Genomic DNA, 19,348 nt, shown 5'->3' on the forward strand with positions numbered 1-19,348 from the left:
GGCCCTCGCGAACTGTCGCCTTCACCCTGTGCACTTTTTTGCAACACTCCATTCTCTGTTGAGACTTGGGATTTGTCTGTTTGGAGAGACTAGGCCGCCATGCTCTCGGGCCACATAGTGCACACGCTGCCACACTACTTGGGTGAAAATTGGGAGTGGGAGTTTCCCTGATGCAGTGGGCCCTTGCAACCCACTGCAGAAGGACCCGTCCAAGTGTGTCAGGGAAACGACTTCTCGTTTACCCCTATCGAGTTTCTCTCTTTCTCCCCTCTGACTACCCACTTTTTAAAGACCCACCCTTCCTCCTACACTGTATGACCACAACAGATGAACCCAAGTACTTCATGTGGCCGGCTTTTCCTCATTCCTGCCAGATCTGAATTCATCCTGAACATGAGAACATTATGGCGTAAGGCCCCTGGTTGGCTGGGAGAAGGAGACACTGATAAATGAGTCAAACATAACAGGGCAGTCTAGATTGGATCTTTATGTGAACCTAGAAGCCTTGGATTCAGAGAGGGAAAAAAATATCAATAGAGTTCAATAGTTTATTCAGCATTTATTTCAACACCTTAGTTATAACTCTATCATATCAGTATATTTCTGCATTTCATTTTGAACATAACTTCATAAATACCTCTTATCGCTGCATACTGTAAATAGTCATCATATGTTTATATTACTAGTCCTAAAATACTCTTTAAAACATAGGACCTAATGCTTCCTACACTGACGCTCAATCATTTCCCTCGGAGGGTTGTTGAAAGGCAACAGCCCGAAAGAAGTGCAGGGTGTGTGTTGATGTGTAGGAGATTCACAGGGAGGATGAAGTGGGTCATGGTAGAACAAGTCGAGCAGTATAGAAAGCATTTACCGGAAACAATAAATAAAGAGAAAACAAAACAAGTAGCTTCAAATCATTTCTCACACTATTTGGAAGACAGAGATTCTGTAGTGTTATTTTTTTTAAAATTATATATATATATTTTTTACATATACCTAATGATTAATATAATAATTGTTTTAAAATTATACTATAATTTATGTTTTTGTTGTCGTCGTTATCATACTCGTCATTATCACTATATCATATAGGCCTATAAAGGATGTGTACAGAGTTTGAGTGTATTCCTCATCTTACAGTGCATTTCACTGAAGGCAATAGCAAAAAAGGAACCTAAAAGAGCCTGTGTGTGTGTGTGTGTGTGTGTGTGTGTGTGTGTGTGTGTGTGTGTGTGTGTGTGTGTGTGTGTGTGTGTGTGTGTGTGTGTGTGTATCTCTGTGTGTGTGTCTCTGTGTGTGTGTCTCTGTGTGTGTGTCTCTGTGTGTGTGTCTCTGTGTGTGTGTCTCTGTGTGTGTCTGAACGTGTTCTTCTGAAATGTGTGGATCTGAAAAAGGTTTCTCTTGAGATCCTGGAGAGGAGTTGATGAAATAGGGCAAAGTTAGGATTGTCAACTGGTGCAAAATATACATCTCTACATTTTCGGGAACTGTTAGAAAACTGGCGTTGAGTTGTGGAGAAGGCATATGAGAGAGGGACAGAGGGTGGGGAAAGGATCATGAGTAACCAGGCAGGCTGACAAACAGATCGACACAAGCAGACACACACTCACAGAGGGAGAAGGCCTTAGGGAACCAGACATACCGTATAGACTGACAGACGCGCAGTAAAAGCCCTTTTTTTTTGTTTTGATCGCTGCACCGGTGTGTGTGTGTGTGTGAAAGTCGACATGGGACAAAAGACGCTCACATCCCTGGTACAGTCGTAAACATTGTCATCATGAATGAATGACAAACAGCTTTTGTAGTGTAAAATGACATGAGTTCATAAGCAAACCCGGAGTCATGGCTGTGGACTCCAGTACAGTCATGTCTCAGGAAAAAACAAACCAACATTTGAATCTCCTCTGTACCTCTCCTACATACTCCGGACGGCCTTTCTAAAGATAATAACTATCATAGTAAAAATGACATATTACGACTATATGTTTTGAATATTTTTTGAGTATTCGTCGTTACACACAGATCTGGATGATTAACTATCAATAATACTCTGACCCGTTTTAAATGAATGATTGCAATCAGCACTTGGTACAAAACAAATTCATGATTTGGATCTGTGAATCCATTTTCACATGTAAGCTATATTGTTACTCAGAGTTAGTAAAATAAGCAGAAAGCTTGTTGGGAAATCACTAGGGAATTAGGGCATAAACTGACCTCAGTATAAAAAGTCCACTATTTTACTTTTTTTTTTTTTACTGTTTACTTTAACTTAAAATGTCATGTACTTTTCCATTTTAGGACCATATTCGGACTTTTAGACATTCCAACAACAGCTTCCAATCCCATGCTCTAATGCGCGTCAGAGTTTGCGAATGAATTTCAGGATAAAAATAGGGCCTGTATTGTTTATTAGAGGTACCCAACCACCACCTTTAGTATATCCATGGGCTTACCATCTCTGTATGGGTAGCAGCATTACAATCTCAAGATTCTTGTTAGCATTTCTCCCAGTACTGTAACCGCCAGGCAGCAGATGGAGTGTGAGAATCACCAGTCAAATGTCTGTGTGTCTGTGTGTGTGTGTGTGTGTGTCTGTCTGTGTCCATGTGTTCATTAAAAACCTATTTATCAGTAGTTGTACAGTGGGTGTAAATAGACAATTGTCCTCCACTCATAACAAATCTCTCCTGGTGTGTTTAAGCCTTTTCCGTCGTGATCCTTTACGCCATTTGTCCAGCTCACAGTCTGTGTCCAATGGTCTTCTATAGAACTCATCTCGGTCTGTGTGTTTCTCTGTCTTTCTCTGAGCCCTGAGTCACCTCATCTTTCACTCCCTGCCTGTGGCTCAGGGGAGGGGCTAGGGTCATGCATGGGAGAGAACAGCCTGAGAAAAGAGGGAGGGGGGTAAATCAAGAAATAAGAATAAATAGAAAATGAAAAGTAGTGAAGGTAGTCAATTAAATGATAGAGAGAAATACATGTAGAGAGTGAGAGTGGGAGAGAGTGGGAGAGAGGGAGAGAGAGAGAGAGAGAGAGAGAGAGAGGGAGGAGAGGGAGGGAGGGAGAGGGAGAGAGAGAGAGAGAGAGAGAGAGAGAGAGAGAGAGAGAGAGGGGGAGAGAGAGAGATGGAATAACTTAGCAAATGAACTCTAAGGATAAATGCTTAATGGCTAAAAAGGGAAGTGGGATGGACTCATCAGGCTCGCAGGGAAGGAAAGAGGCACTTGTCTTTCCTTCTCCATCCGGTCCTTTTGTCTCCCTCTTTATTTCCACTTGCCCCTGGCTGACATGTTGAGTCTGTCTGTGCATTGACTCTGCCGTTCTTCCCTCACCTGTCAGTCAGTTTCTTCAGCGCTCTCTCGATGTTCATGCGGTGGCCGACGCGCGTCACCCCCAGGTCCAGGAAGTCGTCCTTGGTGAGGGAAGGCAAGTGGGAGCCGTCGATCTCGTTATCCAGGAAACGTTCCCTGTGCTCCCCCAGGTTCAAGTAGGAAAGCCAGTCGGCCACGTCCCACTTGGTCCAGTAGGACAGGGGCTTGATGGCGAAGGGCTTGGCTGGGGGAGGAGGGGTGAGGTGGGGGTAGTTGAGGCAGGATGGAGAGGGGGGCAGGTGCATGGAGGGTGAGGATGCGCCGGAGAGTAACTGGGTGGGGGAGAGGGAGCGGGAGACCAAGAGGGTGCTGGGAGGTTGTGGGGATGTGGGAAAAAGAGGAGAGGTGGAGGGGTTGTAGGGGTCTCCTAGGGTGTGACCTGGGGATGAGAGCGTTAGGGGAACGGGGAACTCAAAGGGGGTGTTGTAAACAGGGGTGCTGGGGAGGATGGGGAGGGAGGAGGGTCTGGGAGGGGCGGGGCTGGGGCAGTTTGTGGAGTAGATGAGGGGGCTGGGGGCACGCCGGCGGGACATAGATGACCTCAGCTCTGGACCAGGGGTACACTGGAAGTCAAAAATCTTGGCTCCACGGTACTTAGTGCGATGTTTGGGGGATGTGGGATAGGGTGAGTACGTGGGGGAGAGAGGAGGGTGGGATTGAGAGGGGGAGTAAGTGGGGGAGAGAGGAGGGTGGGAGGAGTGAGAGGGGGAGGTGGGCATCTGGGGAGAGGGGGAGTGGATCCAGTTAGGCTGGAGTGAGGGCTGGTGGGATGGCGAGCCAGACGGGGTGGCAGTGAGATTGGGGGTGAAGATTGACGGGCGATGCTGCGGGGAGGAGGTGGGTAAGGGGGAAGTGGAGTGACCTGTGGGGGGGCTCTGAAACGAGGCAGAGAAATCCCCTGAATATCTGAAAGAGAAGATATAAGGGATTACTGTACTCAGTAGGCAGTGCCGTGGAGTCACTGAGTGAAACCCTTAAACAACAACAGCCTCACCTTTGCATTGTGGGCGACCTCGGATTAATGGGACTCGGACCTCGCATCTCAGACTGACTCCAGTCCTCTGTGCTCTTATTGCTCATCTGTTGCAGTTTGGAGCTCAGCTCGTTGATGATGCTGGCCTTTACTCCCGATAGGGGTGAGTGCAGCCTGCGCCCCTCCACAGACATCCCACCCCCGCCTCGCTCCAGGACCTGCCCCGGGTCGACCCCCTCGCTCCAGGACAAGGGTCTTGGCTCCAGGGTGTTGGGCCGCTCAAGACAGGCGGCCAAGGTGGAACCGAAGCTGTCCTCCATCTTGGGTCGACTCTGTCTGCGTTGTTTCCTCTCGTCCGCTGCTCCTCCCTCTCCTCTCCTGGCCTCCTCCTCTGGGTTGGCCTGTCTCTGGGGGTGTTGTGGGACGCTCTGGCAGGGCGGATTGGTGCTTGCCTGTCGACGCAACGCTTCCCTTGTGTCCTTGATGCCCCCCTCTTTGTACTGCATCGTCTTTGGATACACAGGGGGGTTGGCCGTGTGTTTGGCATGGTGCACTTCAAACGTCTGCCCACCTGAGTAAGTCAAGTAAGGATCCGGGTGCTCGCCGCCCACTCTCTCCCCTTCCGCTCCTCCTCCTCCTCCTCCTCCTCCTCCTCCTCTCTCTCCCTTCAGTCTGCTCACTCCCAGTGTTTCCAGATGGTGGTCGCTGCTACTGTCCAGCTCCTCAATCCCAGAGTCCACCACCGTCTCTGTCTGCCAGTCTCCAGTCTTCATCCTGGAGGGTTGGTGGTCGCCTGCCTTGTCAACTGCACTGACGGTGGTTCTGGGGGCGGTCCCAGCTACATTGTAGTCTGAAGACGGCGCAGAGGCGGTGGTACTGGTGGCGGCGGCGGTCACGGTCATCGTGGTGGCGTAGGTCACAGTCGTAGTGAGGGTGGCCGCGCCTCGGTCCTGTGCTAAGGTAATCGGGGGAACAGGGGCCCCCGTATTAGCGGGGTTAACCGGTACGCTGGGGCCACTGGAGAAGGGGTGTGCATGGGACATGGGCTGGGGTCTGTGGAGTGAGGGGGCGGGTAAAACGGAGGCGACTGTGGCGGCGGAGGAACGGGGGAATATTTGGGGCGAGGTGAGGGAGGGAGACAGAGCTGACTGGGTGAGGTTGGCCACCTCGCTGTCGTAGGACGTGAGGCTGGAGGCAGCAGAGTCCCCAGTTTGGGGGAAGGGAGGGGGGCGTTGGAGGCAAAGCCTCCTGGTGGAGGTACTTTAGGGGAGGGGAGGGGGGGCGGCGGGGGTGGCGGGGGTGGCAAGGCGAGAGGGGCGTGTTGAGCTGAGTGTTGATGCTGTTGAGAGTATCCCCTCTGCAGTTCTCTCTGGCCTTGGCCGTTGGCAAACTGCAAGGGAGGGGGTAGGGGGTCAACAAAGACAAACTCATCATCTATGTCTATGGAGGGGGTGGGCGGTGGAAGCACCATGAGCCCCAGTCCCACTCCTCCTCCTCCCTCTCCCTCATCTTCATGTGGGTGGGCTGGGGCTGCGGGTAGGCGGTATTGGGGGATGTAGCTAGAGTTTGCACTGCTCTCCATCTGTAGGAACGAGGGTCTGCGGGGTGCAGGCTGAGGCGGCGGGCCGGGCGGCTGCATGGGCGGGCCAGGTGGCTCCCTGTCTCTAGGACTCTGTTGATAATACTGGGTCTGGTACTGGTTGGTTCTGTCCTCTGAAAAGCGAACTCTGAGGCCCTCTCTGGTTCCGGCCGCCTGGTCCCTCTCCACTCTCTCCCCTCCCCCTTCACCTCCCAAGCGTAATATCCTGGGTGACAGCGGGCGGCTCAGGGAGGCGGGGGAGGTAGTGGCGGGGAACAGGGACGGCGTGGGGGATGGGAGAGAGGTAGGAAATGCCCCCACGCTGGACATCTGCCGGCCAAAGTGCCGCTCCTCCCGCCGGGTCCTCCGGTCGTCCTTGAGGGCCCTTTCCCGTGCAGCCAGCGCCAGGCCCAGAGGGGACGAGGGGTCAAGGACCTTCCCAGTCAGAGGGTGGATGAAGGTGGTGGCTGGAGAGCCTGGGCCGTAGTTGGAGGGAGCGGACTTGGGCTGGCCGTCCTGGCCCATCACAGGGGAGTGGTACTCAGGCAGCCCGAAGGCAGGGGGCATGCTGCTGGCGTAGTGGACGTAATTGTCCCCAGAGAACATGCCCTCATCGATGGACTTGGAGGGGCGGAGGCGGGGGGTGGGGACATCCATCCCCATCCCCTGTAGGGGCTGGGTCCATACCCCTCCACCTCCCCCCGCCTCCCCTTGGATGTCCTCTTCGGAGGAGAGGAAGAAGGAAGCACTCTTCCTCCTCATGTCACGGAAACGTTCCCGGTCCCGGCGCGCTGCCCCCACGAAGGCCCCCCTGAACTGGTTGGTGAAGTCCAGATTCTCCAGGTTAGGGGGCAGCTGGGGGGCGACAGTCGAAGGGGGCATGGCGGAAGAGACAGGGGGCTGGGTTGGTAAGGGGGACACAGGGGAAGGCAGGCCGGGAGTGGTGGGGGTGTCGGGGGAGGCGGATGCGGATGCGGATGCGGAGGTAGGGTCACCTATGTCGGGAGGCGGATGCTCGGCATCTACGCTGCTGCCCTGGCTGCTGCGGCCACTGCCGCTGCTGGTGGAGGGGGCCTTGACGATGATGGTGGGGATGGGGATGGAGCTCTTCTCTTTGGCTCCTGAGCGCTTACCCCCCTGGCCTTGCCCCCCTCGGTGGTGCCTGCTGAGCCCACCTTCCACTGTGGTCTGCTTTACTAGAGGGCCCCTCCCGCCCTTCCTGCCTCCCCCACCCCTGCCTGCCCCTCCGCCCCTCTCCCGGGTCGCCACTTGCTGCTGGGGCTGCTGCTGCTGGGGTTGCTGTTGAGTTTTGGGAGCTGCACTCGTGGGTGGAGTAGCACTACTGTAGCCCCTCCTCAACACCCCCATTTTGCCCCCTCCTCTCTTCGTCCCCTCTGGGGGTTCCCCTGTGTATTGTCCTCCTCCTCTCCGGAGGGTCGGGGCCATGCCGTGCTGTTGATTGGCCCCGCCAGGGCCTCCCCTGTCCCAGCCTGCCTGGGTGGCGTGGACTGCCTGCTGCTGGGTGAGGAGGGCCTGGGCCTGGGCCTGGGAGGATGGAGGTTGGGGGGCAGACTGCTCCCCCCTCCAAACAGTATGGGGGTCAGCAGATAAGGGGGGTTCCGGGGCGGATGTGTTTGGGGGAGGGGGGATGTCCTCTGACAGACTACGGGCCAGTTTCATGGCCGGGTTGTGGAGGTACTGCCTCTCCTCCTCCATCACACCTGAAACAGGGACACACAGAGATAAACAGACTATCTGGTTGGAAAACAGTTAACAAACAGTCAGAATGTAGCTTTTTTTTGACAGTCATAGCAATAATATCTGTAGGACTTACCAATAGATTTCTGTCGCAGCATTACTCCATGAGGCTGGCCGGGGGGATATTGACCCTGGTTGTAACCAAACCCAGGCGGCATCACACCAACCAACTGGTCATGACTTGGCTTTAGGTGTTGCAAGACACACAATGGAGGAAGATGCACAGGGAGAGATGCCCGAGAATGGGAGGAAGTGATGCCGCATTAAAAGTGCATTGGCAGTAAAAGGGATATATAGTGTAATATAGAGGAAGCAATAAGTTCATATCCTGTTCTGTGAGGTGTCTTTCACATCCATCGTTACAGACACAAGCACTGAATTGAGGGTAGGATCCCCAGGGCCAGTAGGACCTGCAGGTACAGTCATGGTAAGGTAATGTCAAGAATGATGCACTACCTCATTGGGGGCGATGCTCTTGGTTCGGTCTCTCTTCCCTCCGTGACCCCACTGTCCCTGTCCGTCTGATGTGATTGTGTGCTGAGCCGCCGCCAGGATCTCATCCAGTTTATCTGAAAGACAGAGGGCGATAGAGCGACAGAGCGAGGAGAGGGAGAGAAATAAAAGATATAAGAGAGGGAAGAGAGAGATCAAAAGCGTAAGACGATTGAAAGCGGCGGCACATTATTGTCACCCAGTTCAAAGATGGCCCTTTTGGAAACACAAAGGGGAGGGGGGCAGAGGTCAGATCTTACTCAGTGCCATTTGATAGACTGTCCTCTTCTTATCAGGCACCTGGGAGGACTCGTACTCTGAAAAACAGAGGTGATATATTCTCAGGACCCGAGCAGACTGATTTTGAATGGAGGCTTAAGGGCTGATTAAGGTAATGATTAGAGAGATATTCACCTGCTTTCTTTTTCCATGGAGAGGCAGCTGCAGCATAATTAGAGACAAGAAGGTTATCATATTACGCTATAACAGGACACTGAGACTGCTATTATAGGCATCTCTGTAGCATCACAAAATAACATGAATGAATACAGTACATTTTGTACATTAACACTGATGATGACTCTGATGACGGGATGGTGATAATGATGGTGAGGAGGAAGACGACGACCATGACAATGACGTCACACAACTCAACCTTTTCCCACCTTTCTCCACTGTTAGTCGTCCATTGGATTCAGCAGAAAAAGAGAAGACATTGAGCAGAGGTTATGTGCATAACGTAGAGCTTCCACAACGTGAATGACTTCACTGCATCTACATCTTACCTAGTGTTTATACATTCACTTGAAGGAGGACATGTATCCCCACAGTCCTCCTCATTAATTAAATTAAAACATGAAATCTTACCTATACCCCGAAACATCCAAGCTTCCCTGCATCAACTCACTTCATATTTAATGGACTTTTTCAATTAACGTCGTTTTCTATGGGTCAGAATTCTAACGTGAACAATCCTTTTCTTCCTCTTTTCTCCCTGCTTTTTATGCTTCCCAGCCCCTTCTTCTTCCATTGTCTTACCCATGTCTTCCAGCTCTGATGTCATTGATTTAGAGCGCAGGGCAATGGCAGGAGGAGTCAGCCTCTTAGCCTGCTGGGGGACTGCCAAGAGACAAGGACCAAACAAACTTACTGCTGTATTATAAACATACACACAGTAGCTGTTACAGTATTGCGAACAAGCATTATTATTACTAAGTTATAAACATGAATTGTATACATTACACAGAACAAACTAAAAAAGTATACCTTTCTTCCTGAGGTTGGTCTCCTCCATCTCCGGGTTGCGGGCCACCATGACAACCTTGACCATCAGCGCGTTGCCACCTTGTCTGATCATGTTGACCACCTGCCTGTGGCCCACCTTCACTACATTCTGACCATTAACCTAAGCACGCACACACACACACACACACACACACACACACACACACACACACACACACACACACACACACACACACACACACACACACACACACACACACACACACACACACACACACACACACGCACACACACGCACAGAGAGATAACACTGGCTGTCAACAACACTAAACTGTCACACTGCACTCAACACGATACAAGTTCAAACTCTTAACAAATGAACAAATGTACAATTTGATAGTGATTACAAAAGTTGGACCCACGTTGATTACCAGGCCTGCATAAACTGTCAGGGTGACAAGCTTTTTCAGAGATCCATACCTCAATAAGGAAGTCCCCCATCCTTAAACCAGCCCTCCAGGCCACACCCCCCTCATCCACAGACTCCAGGTACTGCAGCGCGGGGAATGCTGGGGTCGGAGTGAACTCCTCTATAGGAGTCTGGGCTGCGGAGAGAACAAGTCAAGAACAAGAGGATGTCAAGAACATGAGGATGAGGGAGATTTGAGAGAAGTAATAAAATAGTGTCAAAGTAGGGGGAGAAGGGAGGTCGAGAGATGCGATGGAAGAATTGGGTGAGAGAGGAAGTGCAAGGAGTGAAAGTGAAATAACAGAAGAGTAGAGGTATTTCGGAAGGGGGGGGGGCTCGCACTCACCTTTGGCTCCCCGAAGCACAAAGCCAAAGCCCTCATTGTCTTTCTTCTGCAGGAGCACTGTCTTCTCCTTAATGATGTAGTCACTGAGAGATAATAAGGGGGGGGTGAGAGAGCGCAAGCTACATGACTTCTTTAGCAGCAGAAAGTCTAATTGTCATGCAAATAAAGTATTTCTGAATCTGGGAGACAGCTATACTGCATCGCATTATGAATTCACACTGCACCAAAAGATGGGAAGGGGGGGTTGAGTCATGTCATACCAAGACCACCACCGTACAACGACACCCGACAACCAGGGTAGAGTTGATGTCATGACGGGCAAGGATGGAGTGCACCGGAGAGACCTCTACATAATCCAGCATAATGCTGACTAGCACCAGGAAGAACATGGGAATGTACACGAAAACGGCTGCCGAGACTCTTCACTGTTAGTAATTACAACTTATAAATGCACCTGTAATGCTGCACAAGCTTTCCTCAAGCGTTCACTGCACCAGCTATCTTGGCTACCACTCATCGCCACATGTTTTTTTTCTTCTTGTTCAATTGATGATCGACATGGCCGTGTTGTTATGAGACGGTAGGAGTAGTGTTATGGAGTAGTGTTATGGAGTAGTGTTATGGAGTAGTGTTATGGAGTAGTGTTATGGAGTAGTGTTATGGAGTAGTATTATGGAGTAGTGTTATGGAGTAGTGTTATGGAGCGGGAGCCAGAGTTGTCCATGCTGTTTCATGGATCCATTACCGTGTCTGGAACTCCTGTTCATTGTCAGATTTACAGATGCATTACAGCAGTTTTGCCTCATGTAGAGAGCTCCAATGTATACTGTAGCCTCACACTCCACAGTACCCATATAATGTACTGTACTATAACAACAGTGTCTCCAATTCATTTGAGGTCTCCATCCTAGACAGCCCGGCCGGGTCTCAATTCGACGCCGACCGACTGCTGACCGTGCAAACCCACCCAGGTACCACATGACTGGGGACAGGGAGTCTTTGCTTTATTGGGAGTTGCTGAACGTGGTGTGAGCAGGCAGCGCCCGGAAGCCATTGCAAAGCTGTAGACTCAACTTTCAACTTCGCGTGCAAGAGGTCTACAGTTTGCGCCGTCCCTTTCCATCCGTCGCTTGTGCTCTGTCATACTGTCAACGTTAGTGTTTCGCCAACGCAAAAAAAAAAAAAGAAGACGCCTTCCATCCATCTGCTGTTCACGCCTCGTTCCCTTTCTCTCACCCTGACTCCTTCGCGCGTTCCCTCTCAAAGGATCAAATCGACATGCAGCAGTGTGTTCAAACGGCTGGTTGCAATCCACTACTGTCTGGGAACGGTATCGTTCTATCCCCGAGGCAATAGAGGTGTAGCTCTGATGCTGTGGATCTTTGAAATAGTCCACCATTTAACCCTCTCGCTCCTGTTCGCTCTGTCCCTGCTGTTCAGGAAAGGACCTTAAATGTGCATGAGTGTTTTTACATAACATGAATTCCCCATTGGCCAGTGCTCACAGTATGACACTCACATATTACAGTGGCCTACAGTATTACAGTAGCCTACAGTATTACAGTGGCCTACAGTATTACAGTAGCCTACAGTATTACAGTGGGCTACATTATTGCAGTAGCCTACAGTATTACAGTGGACTACATTATTACAGTAGCCTACAGTATTACAGGAGTCTACAGTATCACAGTGGGCTACATTATTACAGTAGCCTACAGTATTACAGTGGACTACATTATTACAGTAGCCTACAGTATTACAGTGGGCTACATTATTGCAGTAGCCTACAGTATTACAGTGGGCTACATTATTGCAGTAGCCTACAGTATTACAGTGGGCTACAGTATTACAGTGGCCTACAGTATTACAGTAGCCTACAGTATTACAGTGGGCTACATTATTGCAGTAACCTACAGTATTACAGTGGACTACATTATTACAGTAGCCTACAGTATTACAGGAGTCTACAGTATCACAGTGGGCTACATTATTACAGTAGCCTACAGTATTACAGTGGACTACATTATTACAGTAGCCTACAGTATTACAGTAGCCTACAGTATTACAGTGGGCTACATTATTACAGTAGCCTACAGTATTACAGGAGTCTACAGTATTACAGTAGCCTAAAGTATTACAGGAGTCTACAGTATTACAGTAGCCTACATTATTACAGTAGCCTGCAGTATTACAATAGCCTACATTATTACAGGAGTCTACAGTATTACAGTGGGCTACATTATTACAGTAGCCTACAGTATTACAGTGGACTACATTATTACAGTAGCCTACAGTATTACAGGAGTCTACAGTATTACAGTAGCCTACATTATTACAGTAGCCTGCATTATTACAATAGCCTACATTATTACAGGAGTCTACAGTATTACAGGAGTCTACAGTATTACAGTATTCTACATTATTACAGGAGTCTGCAGTATTTCAGTAGCCTACATTATTACAGTAGCCTACAGTATTACAGGAGTCTACAGTATTACAGTAGGCTACATTTTTACAGGAGTGTACATTATTACAGTAGCCTAGATTATTAAAGTAGCCTACAGTATTACAGTAGACTACATTATTACAGGAGTCTACAGTATTACAGGAGTCTACAGTATTACAGGAGTCTACAGTATTATAGTAGCCTACATTATTACAGGAGTCTACAGTATTACAGTAGCCTACATTATTACAGGAGTCTACAGTATTACAGTAGCCTACATTATTACAGTAGCCTACAGTATTAGAGGAGTCTACAGTATTACAGTAGGCTACATTATTACAGGAGTCTACATTATTACAGTAGCCTACAGTATTAGAGGAGTCTACAGTATTACAGTAGGCTACATTATTACAGGAGTCTACATTATTACAGTAGCCTACAGTATTAGAGGAGTCTACAGTATCACAGTAGGCTACATTATTACAGGAGTCTACATTATTACAGTAGCCTAAAGTGTTATCATGTACCCTCCCTCCTGACTCATCCTCTGTAGCCTCCACAATTATACAGACGAAGCAGCATGTTAGTCATACACACTCATCTTCTACCTTTACCACAGGAGGTTGGTGGCTCCTTAATTGGGGAGGACGGGCTCATGGTAAACGGCTGGAGCGAAATGAGTGAAACTGTATCAAAAACAGCATACACATGGTTTTCAGGTGTTTCAAGCCATTCCATTCGCTCCCGTCCAGCCATTATTATGAGCTGTCCTCCCCTCAGCAGCCTCCACTGACATTTCCATACATACAATGAAACCATGAGACACAATGACACATACATGCAGCCAAAACCCAGGGACAGAGACACAGATGAACTAGTCCCAAGACGACCCTCAACCACACTGTGACTACGCTCACACCAGTTTACACAGTCAAATGAAGGAAACCACAAACAAACCACTGTGTCCTCTGTCCCTTTCTATACAAGACTTTCATCCTGTATGTCAGTGGTACGAAACACAGATGCACATTTATGAAACACAAAATGCATGTCACACACAATTCATGAGACATGGCAATATATACCGTAGATATAAAAATCCACCTACCCAACAGGAATCAATGATACCATGAATGAGAGAAATAAATCATTTGAAACGGTGAGACAAAACGAACGAAACACACACCGGCTGACATTACTAGAAATGCATTTACAAAATGCTCTCAGATCACATTCAGAAATACACGAGAGGAGAGACAGAGATAAACACGCTGCAGTCAGAGCCTACGGTACATTCAATAGCCACTTCCATCACACACAAACATTCGCACACACAGGAAAAAGATGATTCAACACACACACACACACACACACACACACACACATATGTACACAGACACACATGCACAAATTCAATACATAGCCTTTCACATCCACGGCCTTTCTGTTGCATCTACCTCTCCCCTCTCTCCATTGTCCTCTCCTCACATCCATAGCCAGGCAATGAATGAGGAAACAGCCTCTACCTGTAAATGAACCACACGCTTCTGTTTCTGGGGCCCAGTGACGGCCACGAAGAAGAGAGGGAGAGAGAGCGAGACAGATCTCTCTCTCTGCATCCCCCATTGCCACCCCCCTTCTCTCCTCCACCCCCTCCTCTCCCTCCGCCTCCCGGTACTCCAGCGAGAGCACAGCCAGAGAGAGCCGCGAGAGTGGAGGAGAGGAGGAGAGAGGAGAGAGAGAGAGAGCAACTGAGCACTGGCCTAGCATGTCTACACCCTGCCTGCTTGAACAGAGTGAAAGAGGGGGAGAGAGAGAGGGTGGGAAAGAGGGAGGGAGAGTGAAAGGGAGAGCGACAGAGATGGTTCTCCGCGACAGGGAGAGTGGAGGGAGTGAACGGTGGATTTGAGAGTGGTGAATTAATATGGAAGAGAGAGAAAATAGGTAATTTTGCGGTTGGGGGAAGTGGGGGGTGGATATAATGTGAGGGGAGACGGGGTAACAGGAAGCAGGGATGGTGTGTTTATTTGAACGTCCACTGACTTGCTTCTGGCAGATTCACAAACAGCTGATTTCTCCGCTCCAGAGAGATATCCTCATGGGCCAAAATACACACTACCCCATGAACAGAACAGCACTCACACCATTCACGTTCAAACCAAACCCACTCAAAATTCTCATTGACATTATCCCAAGCACAGAAAATGCAGTGGGTAGCAGCGGCCATACATATGCAGCTGGATCCGTCTCAAAACGCCACTGTATTACAATAGGCCACATAATCACTACCACTGTACAGCACACATCCTCCATGCACTCTCCGTCTCCCTCTTCACACATCCTCCATGCACTCTCCGTCTCCCTCTTCACACATCCTCCATGCACTCTCCGTCTCCCTCTTCACACATCCTCCATGCACTCTCCGTCTCCCTCTTCACACATCCTCCATGCACTCTCCGTCTCCCTCTTCACACATCCTCCATGCACTCTCCGTCTCCCTCTTCACACATCCTCCATGCACTCTCCGTCTCCCTCTTCACACATCCTCCATGCACTCTCCGTCTCCCTCTTCACACATCCTCCATGCACTCTCCGTCTCCCTCTTCACACATCCTCCATGCACTCTCCGTCTCCCTCTTCACACAGACGTCATTCACCGTCTGTCACTGGCAATTGTTCACATTGCCAAATACCAGCAAACCTTTATTAGGCTGATTGACTTTGTGACTGATAATGAGAGCTTCTTAGCGCACGGCTAATGTCAGCTACACACTGTCAACCCAAAACGCCGGGGGGGCATGGAGTCCCTCCTCACACTTGCCGATGGACCGAACGAACGCTCATCACCTCCAAATCCCCATGACTCATCATCGGGACGTTGTGCCGCACGCTCACACGCGTAGAAACACACAGGCAAGCACACATACACACAGAGCACTGTTAGCCCTCATGATGCGCCGCACAACTGCAGCTTCCTAGGGTTGGGCTGCAGATTGACGCTAGCGGATTAGACAGATGCAATAGAAGGGTTGGCTGACAACGTCACGAAAATGATGCGCGCGCATCAATGTGGCCAGAAGGCGTGCGTTGTTACAATTGTGAACGGTCAAATTGCTAGCAACAAGCTGCCTTGTGGGGAATCGTAGTTGGTTCTTTTCAGCTCGTTGTATCTTGTTTTGAGGTGTTTTGACTGATGTCATGTCTATGCTAATACGGCAAACATTTGCTAGTTAACTAACCAATAACTGTAACAATGTATTTGAGAGACAACAAGTGCTCTTTGTGCAAATGTATTCAAGTTTTAAAGGACATTTGGAGACTAAATTTAGTTTACATATTGTTAACAGTCTAAGCCAACCTCATTTGTTGCTAAACAACGAACCCGTCTATGGGGGAGAAGGGAAACCATTGTCCACATTTTGCCATTATTTTTAACAGGAAAAATAGACAGGGGACAGGAAGGGCAAATTCGGTGGGGTGATGAGTCATGTGAGAGAGGGCAACACAAGTTGGGCTCCTCTTGGCAAAGATGATCAAGGAAGTGTCAAAGAAGAGCCAAGGATGGGTCGAGGGAGAGCCAAGGAAGAGTTGAGGGAGAGCCAAGGAAGAGCCGAGGGAGAGCCAAGGAAGAGCCGAGGGAGAGCCAAGGAAGAGTCGAGAGAGAGCCAAGGAAGAGTCGAGGGAGAGCCAAGGAAGAGTCGAGAGAGAGCCAAGAAAGAGTCGAGGGAGAGCCAAGGAAGAGTCGAGGGGGAGCCAAGGAAGAACCAAGGAAGAGTCGAAGGGGAGCCAAGGAAGAACCAAGGAAGAGTCCAGGGAGAGCCAAGGAAGAGTCGAGGGGGAGCCAAGGAAGAACCAAGGAAGAGTTGAGGGAGAGCCAAGGAAGAGTCGAGGGGGAGCCAAGGAAGAGTCGAGGGAGAGCCAAGGAAGAGTCGAGGGAGAGCCAAGGAAGAGTCAAGGAAGAATCGAGGGAGAGCCAAGGAAGAGTCAAGGAAGAGTCGAGGGAGAGCCAAGGAAGAGTCGAGGGAGAGCCAAGGAAGAGTCAAGGAAGAGTCGAGGGAGAGCCAAGGAAGAGCCAAGGAAGAGTCGAGGGGGAGCCAAGGAAGTGTCGAGGGAGAGCCAAGGAAGAGTCGAGAGAGAGCCAAGGAAGAGTCGAAGGAGAGCCAAGGAAGGGTTGAAGGAGAGCCAAGGAAGAGTCGAGGGAGAGCCAAGGAAGAGTCGAGGGAGAGCCAAGGAAGGGTTGAAGGAGAGCCAAGGAAGAGTCGAAGGAGAGCCAAAGAAGAGTCGAGGGAGAGCCAAGGAAGAGTCGAGGGAGAGCCAAGGAAGGGTTGAAGGAGAGCCAAGGAAGGGTTGAAGGAGAGCCAAGGAAGAGTCGAGGGAGAGCCAAGGAAGAGTCGAGAGAGAGCCAAGGAAGAGTCGAAGGAGAGCCAAGGAAGGGTTGAAGGAGAGCCAAGGAAGAGTCGAGGGAGAGCCAAGGAAGAGTCGAGGGAGAGCCAAGGAAGGGTTGAAGGAGAGCCAAGGAAGAGTCAAAGGAGAGCCAAGGAAGAGTCGAGGGAGAGCCAAGGAAGAGTCGAGGGAGAGCCAAGGAAGGGTTGAAGGAGAGCCAAGGAAGGGTTGAAGGAGAGCCAAGGAAGAGTCGAGGGAGAGCCAAGGAAGAGTCGAGAGAGAGCCAAGGAAGAGTCGAAGGAGAGCCAAGGAAGGGTTGAAGGAGAGCCAAGGAAGAGTCGAGGGAGAGCCAAGGAAGAGTCGAGGGAGAGCCAAGGAAGGGTTGAAGGAGAGCCAAGGAAGAGTCGAGGGAGAGCCAAGGAAGGGTTGAAGGAGAGTCAAGGAAGGATTGAAGGAGAGCCAAGGAAGAGTCGAGGGAGAGCCAAGGAAGGGTTGAAGGAGAGCCAAGGAAGAGTCGAGGGAGAGCCAAGGAAGGGTTGAAGGAGAGCCAAGGAAGAGTCGAGGGAGAGCCAAGGAAGGGTTGAAGGAGAGCCAAGGAAGAGTCGAAGGAGAGTCAAGCGACTTTGTCTGCTAGATCAGTGTTTCTCAACCTCAGTCCTCTAGTACCTCCAGCAGCACACATTACGTTGTAGCCCTGGACAAACTCACCTGATTTAACTCATTGAGGGCTTGATGATTGAATCAGGTGTGCTTCTCTGAGGCTACATCAAAAATGTGTGCTGTTAGTGGTACTCGAGTGCTGGAGTTGGGAAACACTGTGCTAGATGTACATATTACTGCACTGTTGTAGCTAGGCACACAAGCATTTCGCTACACCGCAATAACATCTGCTAAATATGTGTACGTGACCAATAAAATTTGATTTGAAGAAATGGAATTGACCCCGACGTGTCTAGTTCAGTGGCTTTAGCACTAGCATGGTCTAAATACAGCTGACGCACACACACACACACACACACACACACACACACACACACACACACACACACACACACACACACACACACACACACACACACACACACACACACACACACACACACACACACACACACACACACACATCCTCGTCCAATTCTCAACCCAGAAACACACACCTCAGAAACACAAACAAATTAGCTGTCAACAGACACAAGACACACATAAACCGCAGGTTGGCATTTATTGAAATGACTCATGTACTGGAGGTAGCTCTGCAGAGTGGTCACTAGCCGGCACATCCACAAAGTATTAATCCTAACCTTAACCACACTGCTAACCCTAACGCCTAAACCTTAAATTAAGACCAAATAGCACATTTTTGTTTTTATGAATTTTTACGAAATAGACAATTTTGACTTTGCAGCTGGCCCATCTAGCGGAAACCGCTTAGGGCAAGACAGCACTAAAACATTAGCATGGGTTTACTAAGTAAATCATGTCTAATTTTACTGTATGTGTTCTACTGAGAATTAAATGGGCTACATTAGTGCTGGGCATTCAATGTTAGCATAGTTAGCTAGTGATTTCCCCTAGCCCCTAGGCTTCTGTTTCTTCACTACGTCTCTACTCCTGCCTTCAGAAAGTATTCACACCCATTAACTTTCTCCAAATTCTGATGAGTTGGGGTCTGAATTTAAAGGTGCAATATGCAGAAATAGCTCCGCCATTTCCTGGTTTCTAAAATTCTAATAGTTCGCCTAATTTCAGATTATATGACAAAACAAGCAGCCATTGTGTAGAGATTCATAGCGCCATCTTAACCACTGACCTACACACAATACCCAATAATGTCAATGTGGAATTATGTTTATAGAAATGTGTTGTAAAAAATATAAAGCTGAAATGTCTTGAGTCAATAAGTGTTCAACTCCTTTGTTATGGCAAGCCTAAATAAATTCAGGAGTAACAATTTGTTTAACAAGTCACATAATAAGTTGCATAGACTCACTAAGTTTAACATGATTTTTGAGTGACTACATCATCTCTTTACCCAACATATACAATTACATGTATCTGTAATGGTTCCTCAGTCGAGCATTACATTTCAAACAGATTCAACCAGGGAGGTTTTCCAATGCCTCGCAAATAATGGATTGTGTATCAATACACCCAGTCACTTTAAAGATACAGGCATCAGGGATTTGACCATGAGGCCAACTGTGACTTTAAAACAGTTACAAGAGTTTGATGCCTGTGATAGGAGAAAATACTGACCTAAATGAGTGAAAAGTACAGAAT

At 49.2% G+C, this 19,348-nt stretch overlaps 1 protein-coding gene across 1 annotated transcript in view; it reads right to left on the minus strand.

Moving 5' to 3' along the window:
• Nucleotides 1-541: 541 nt before the first annotated feature.
• Nucleotides 542-19,348, minus strand: part of LOC118363320 (SH3 and multiple ankyrin repeat domains protein 2-like) — a 60,163-nt gene continuing 41,356 nt past the window's right edge. The window contains 11 exon segments of the mRNA XM_052485819.1: nucleotides 542-4,283; nucleotides 4,372-5,384; nucleotides 5,387-7,650; nucleotides 7,764-7,872; nucleotides 8,144-8,256; nucleotides 8,440-8,496; nucleotides 8,594-8,650; nucleotides 9,116-9,298; nucleotides 9,446-9,584; nucleotides 9,905-10,029; nucleotides 10,240-10,322. Coding sequence (XP_052341779.1) covers nucleotides 3,335-4,283; nucleotides 4,372-5,384; nucleotides 5,387-7,650; nucleotides 7,764-7,872; nucleotides 8,144-8,256; nucleotides 8,440-8,496; nucleotides 8,594-8,650; nucleotides 9,116-9,298; nucleotides 9,446-9,584; nucleotides 9,905-10,029; nucleotides 10,240-10,322 — 5,092 coding nt within the window. The 3' untranslated portion in view covers nucleotides 542-3,334.

Source organism: Oncorhynchus keta, chromosome 3 (genome assembly GCF_023373465.1).
Source record: "Oncorhynchus keta strain PuntledgeMale-10-30-2019 chromosome 3, Oket_V2, whole genome shotgun sequence".
NCBI classification, from domain to species: Eukaryota; Metazoa; Chordata; class Actinopteri; order Salmoniformes; family Salmonidae; genus Oncorhynchus; species Oncorhynchus keta.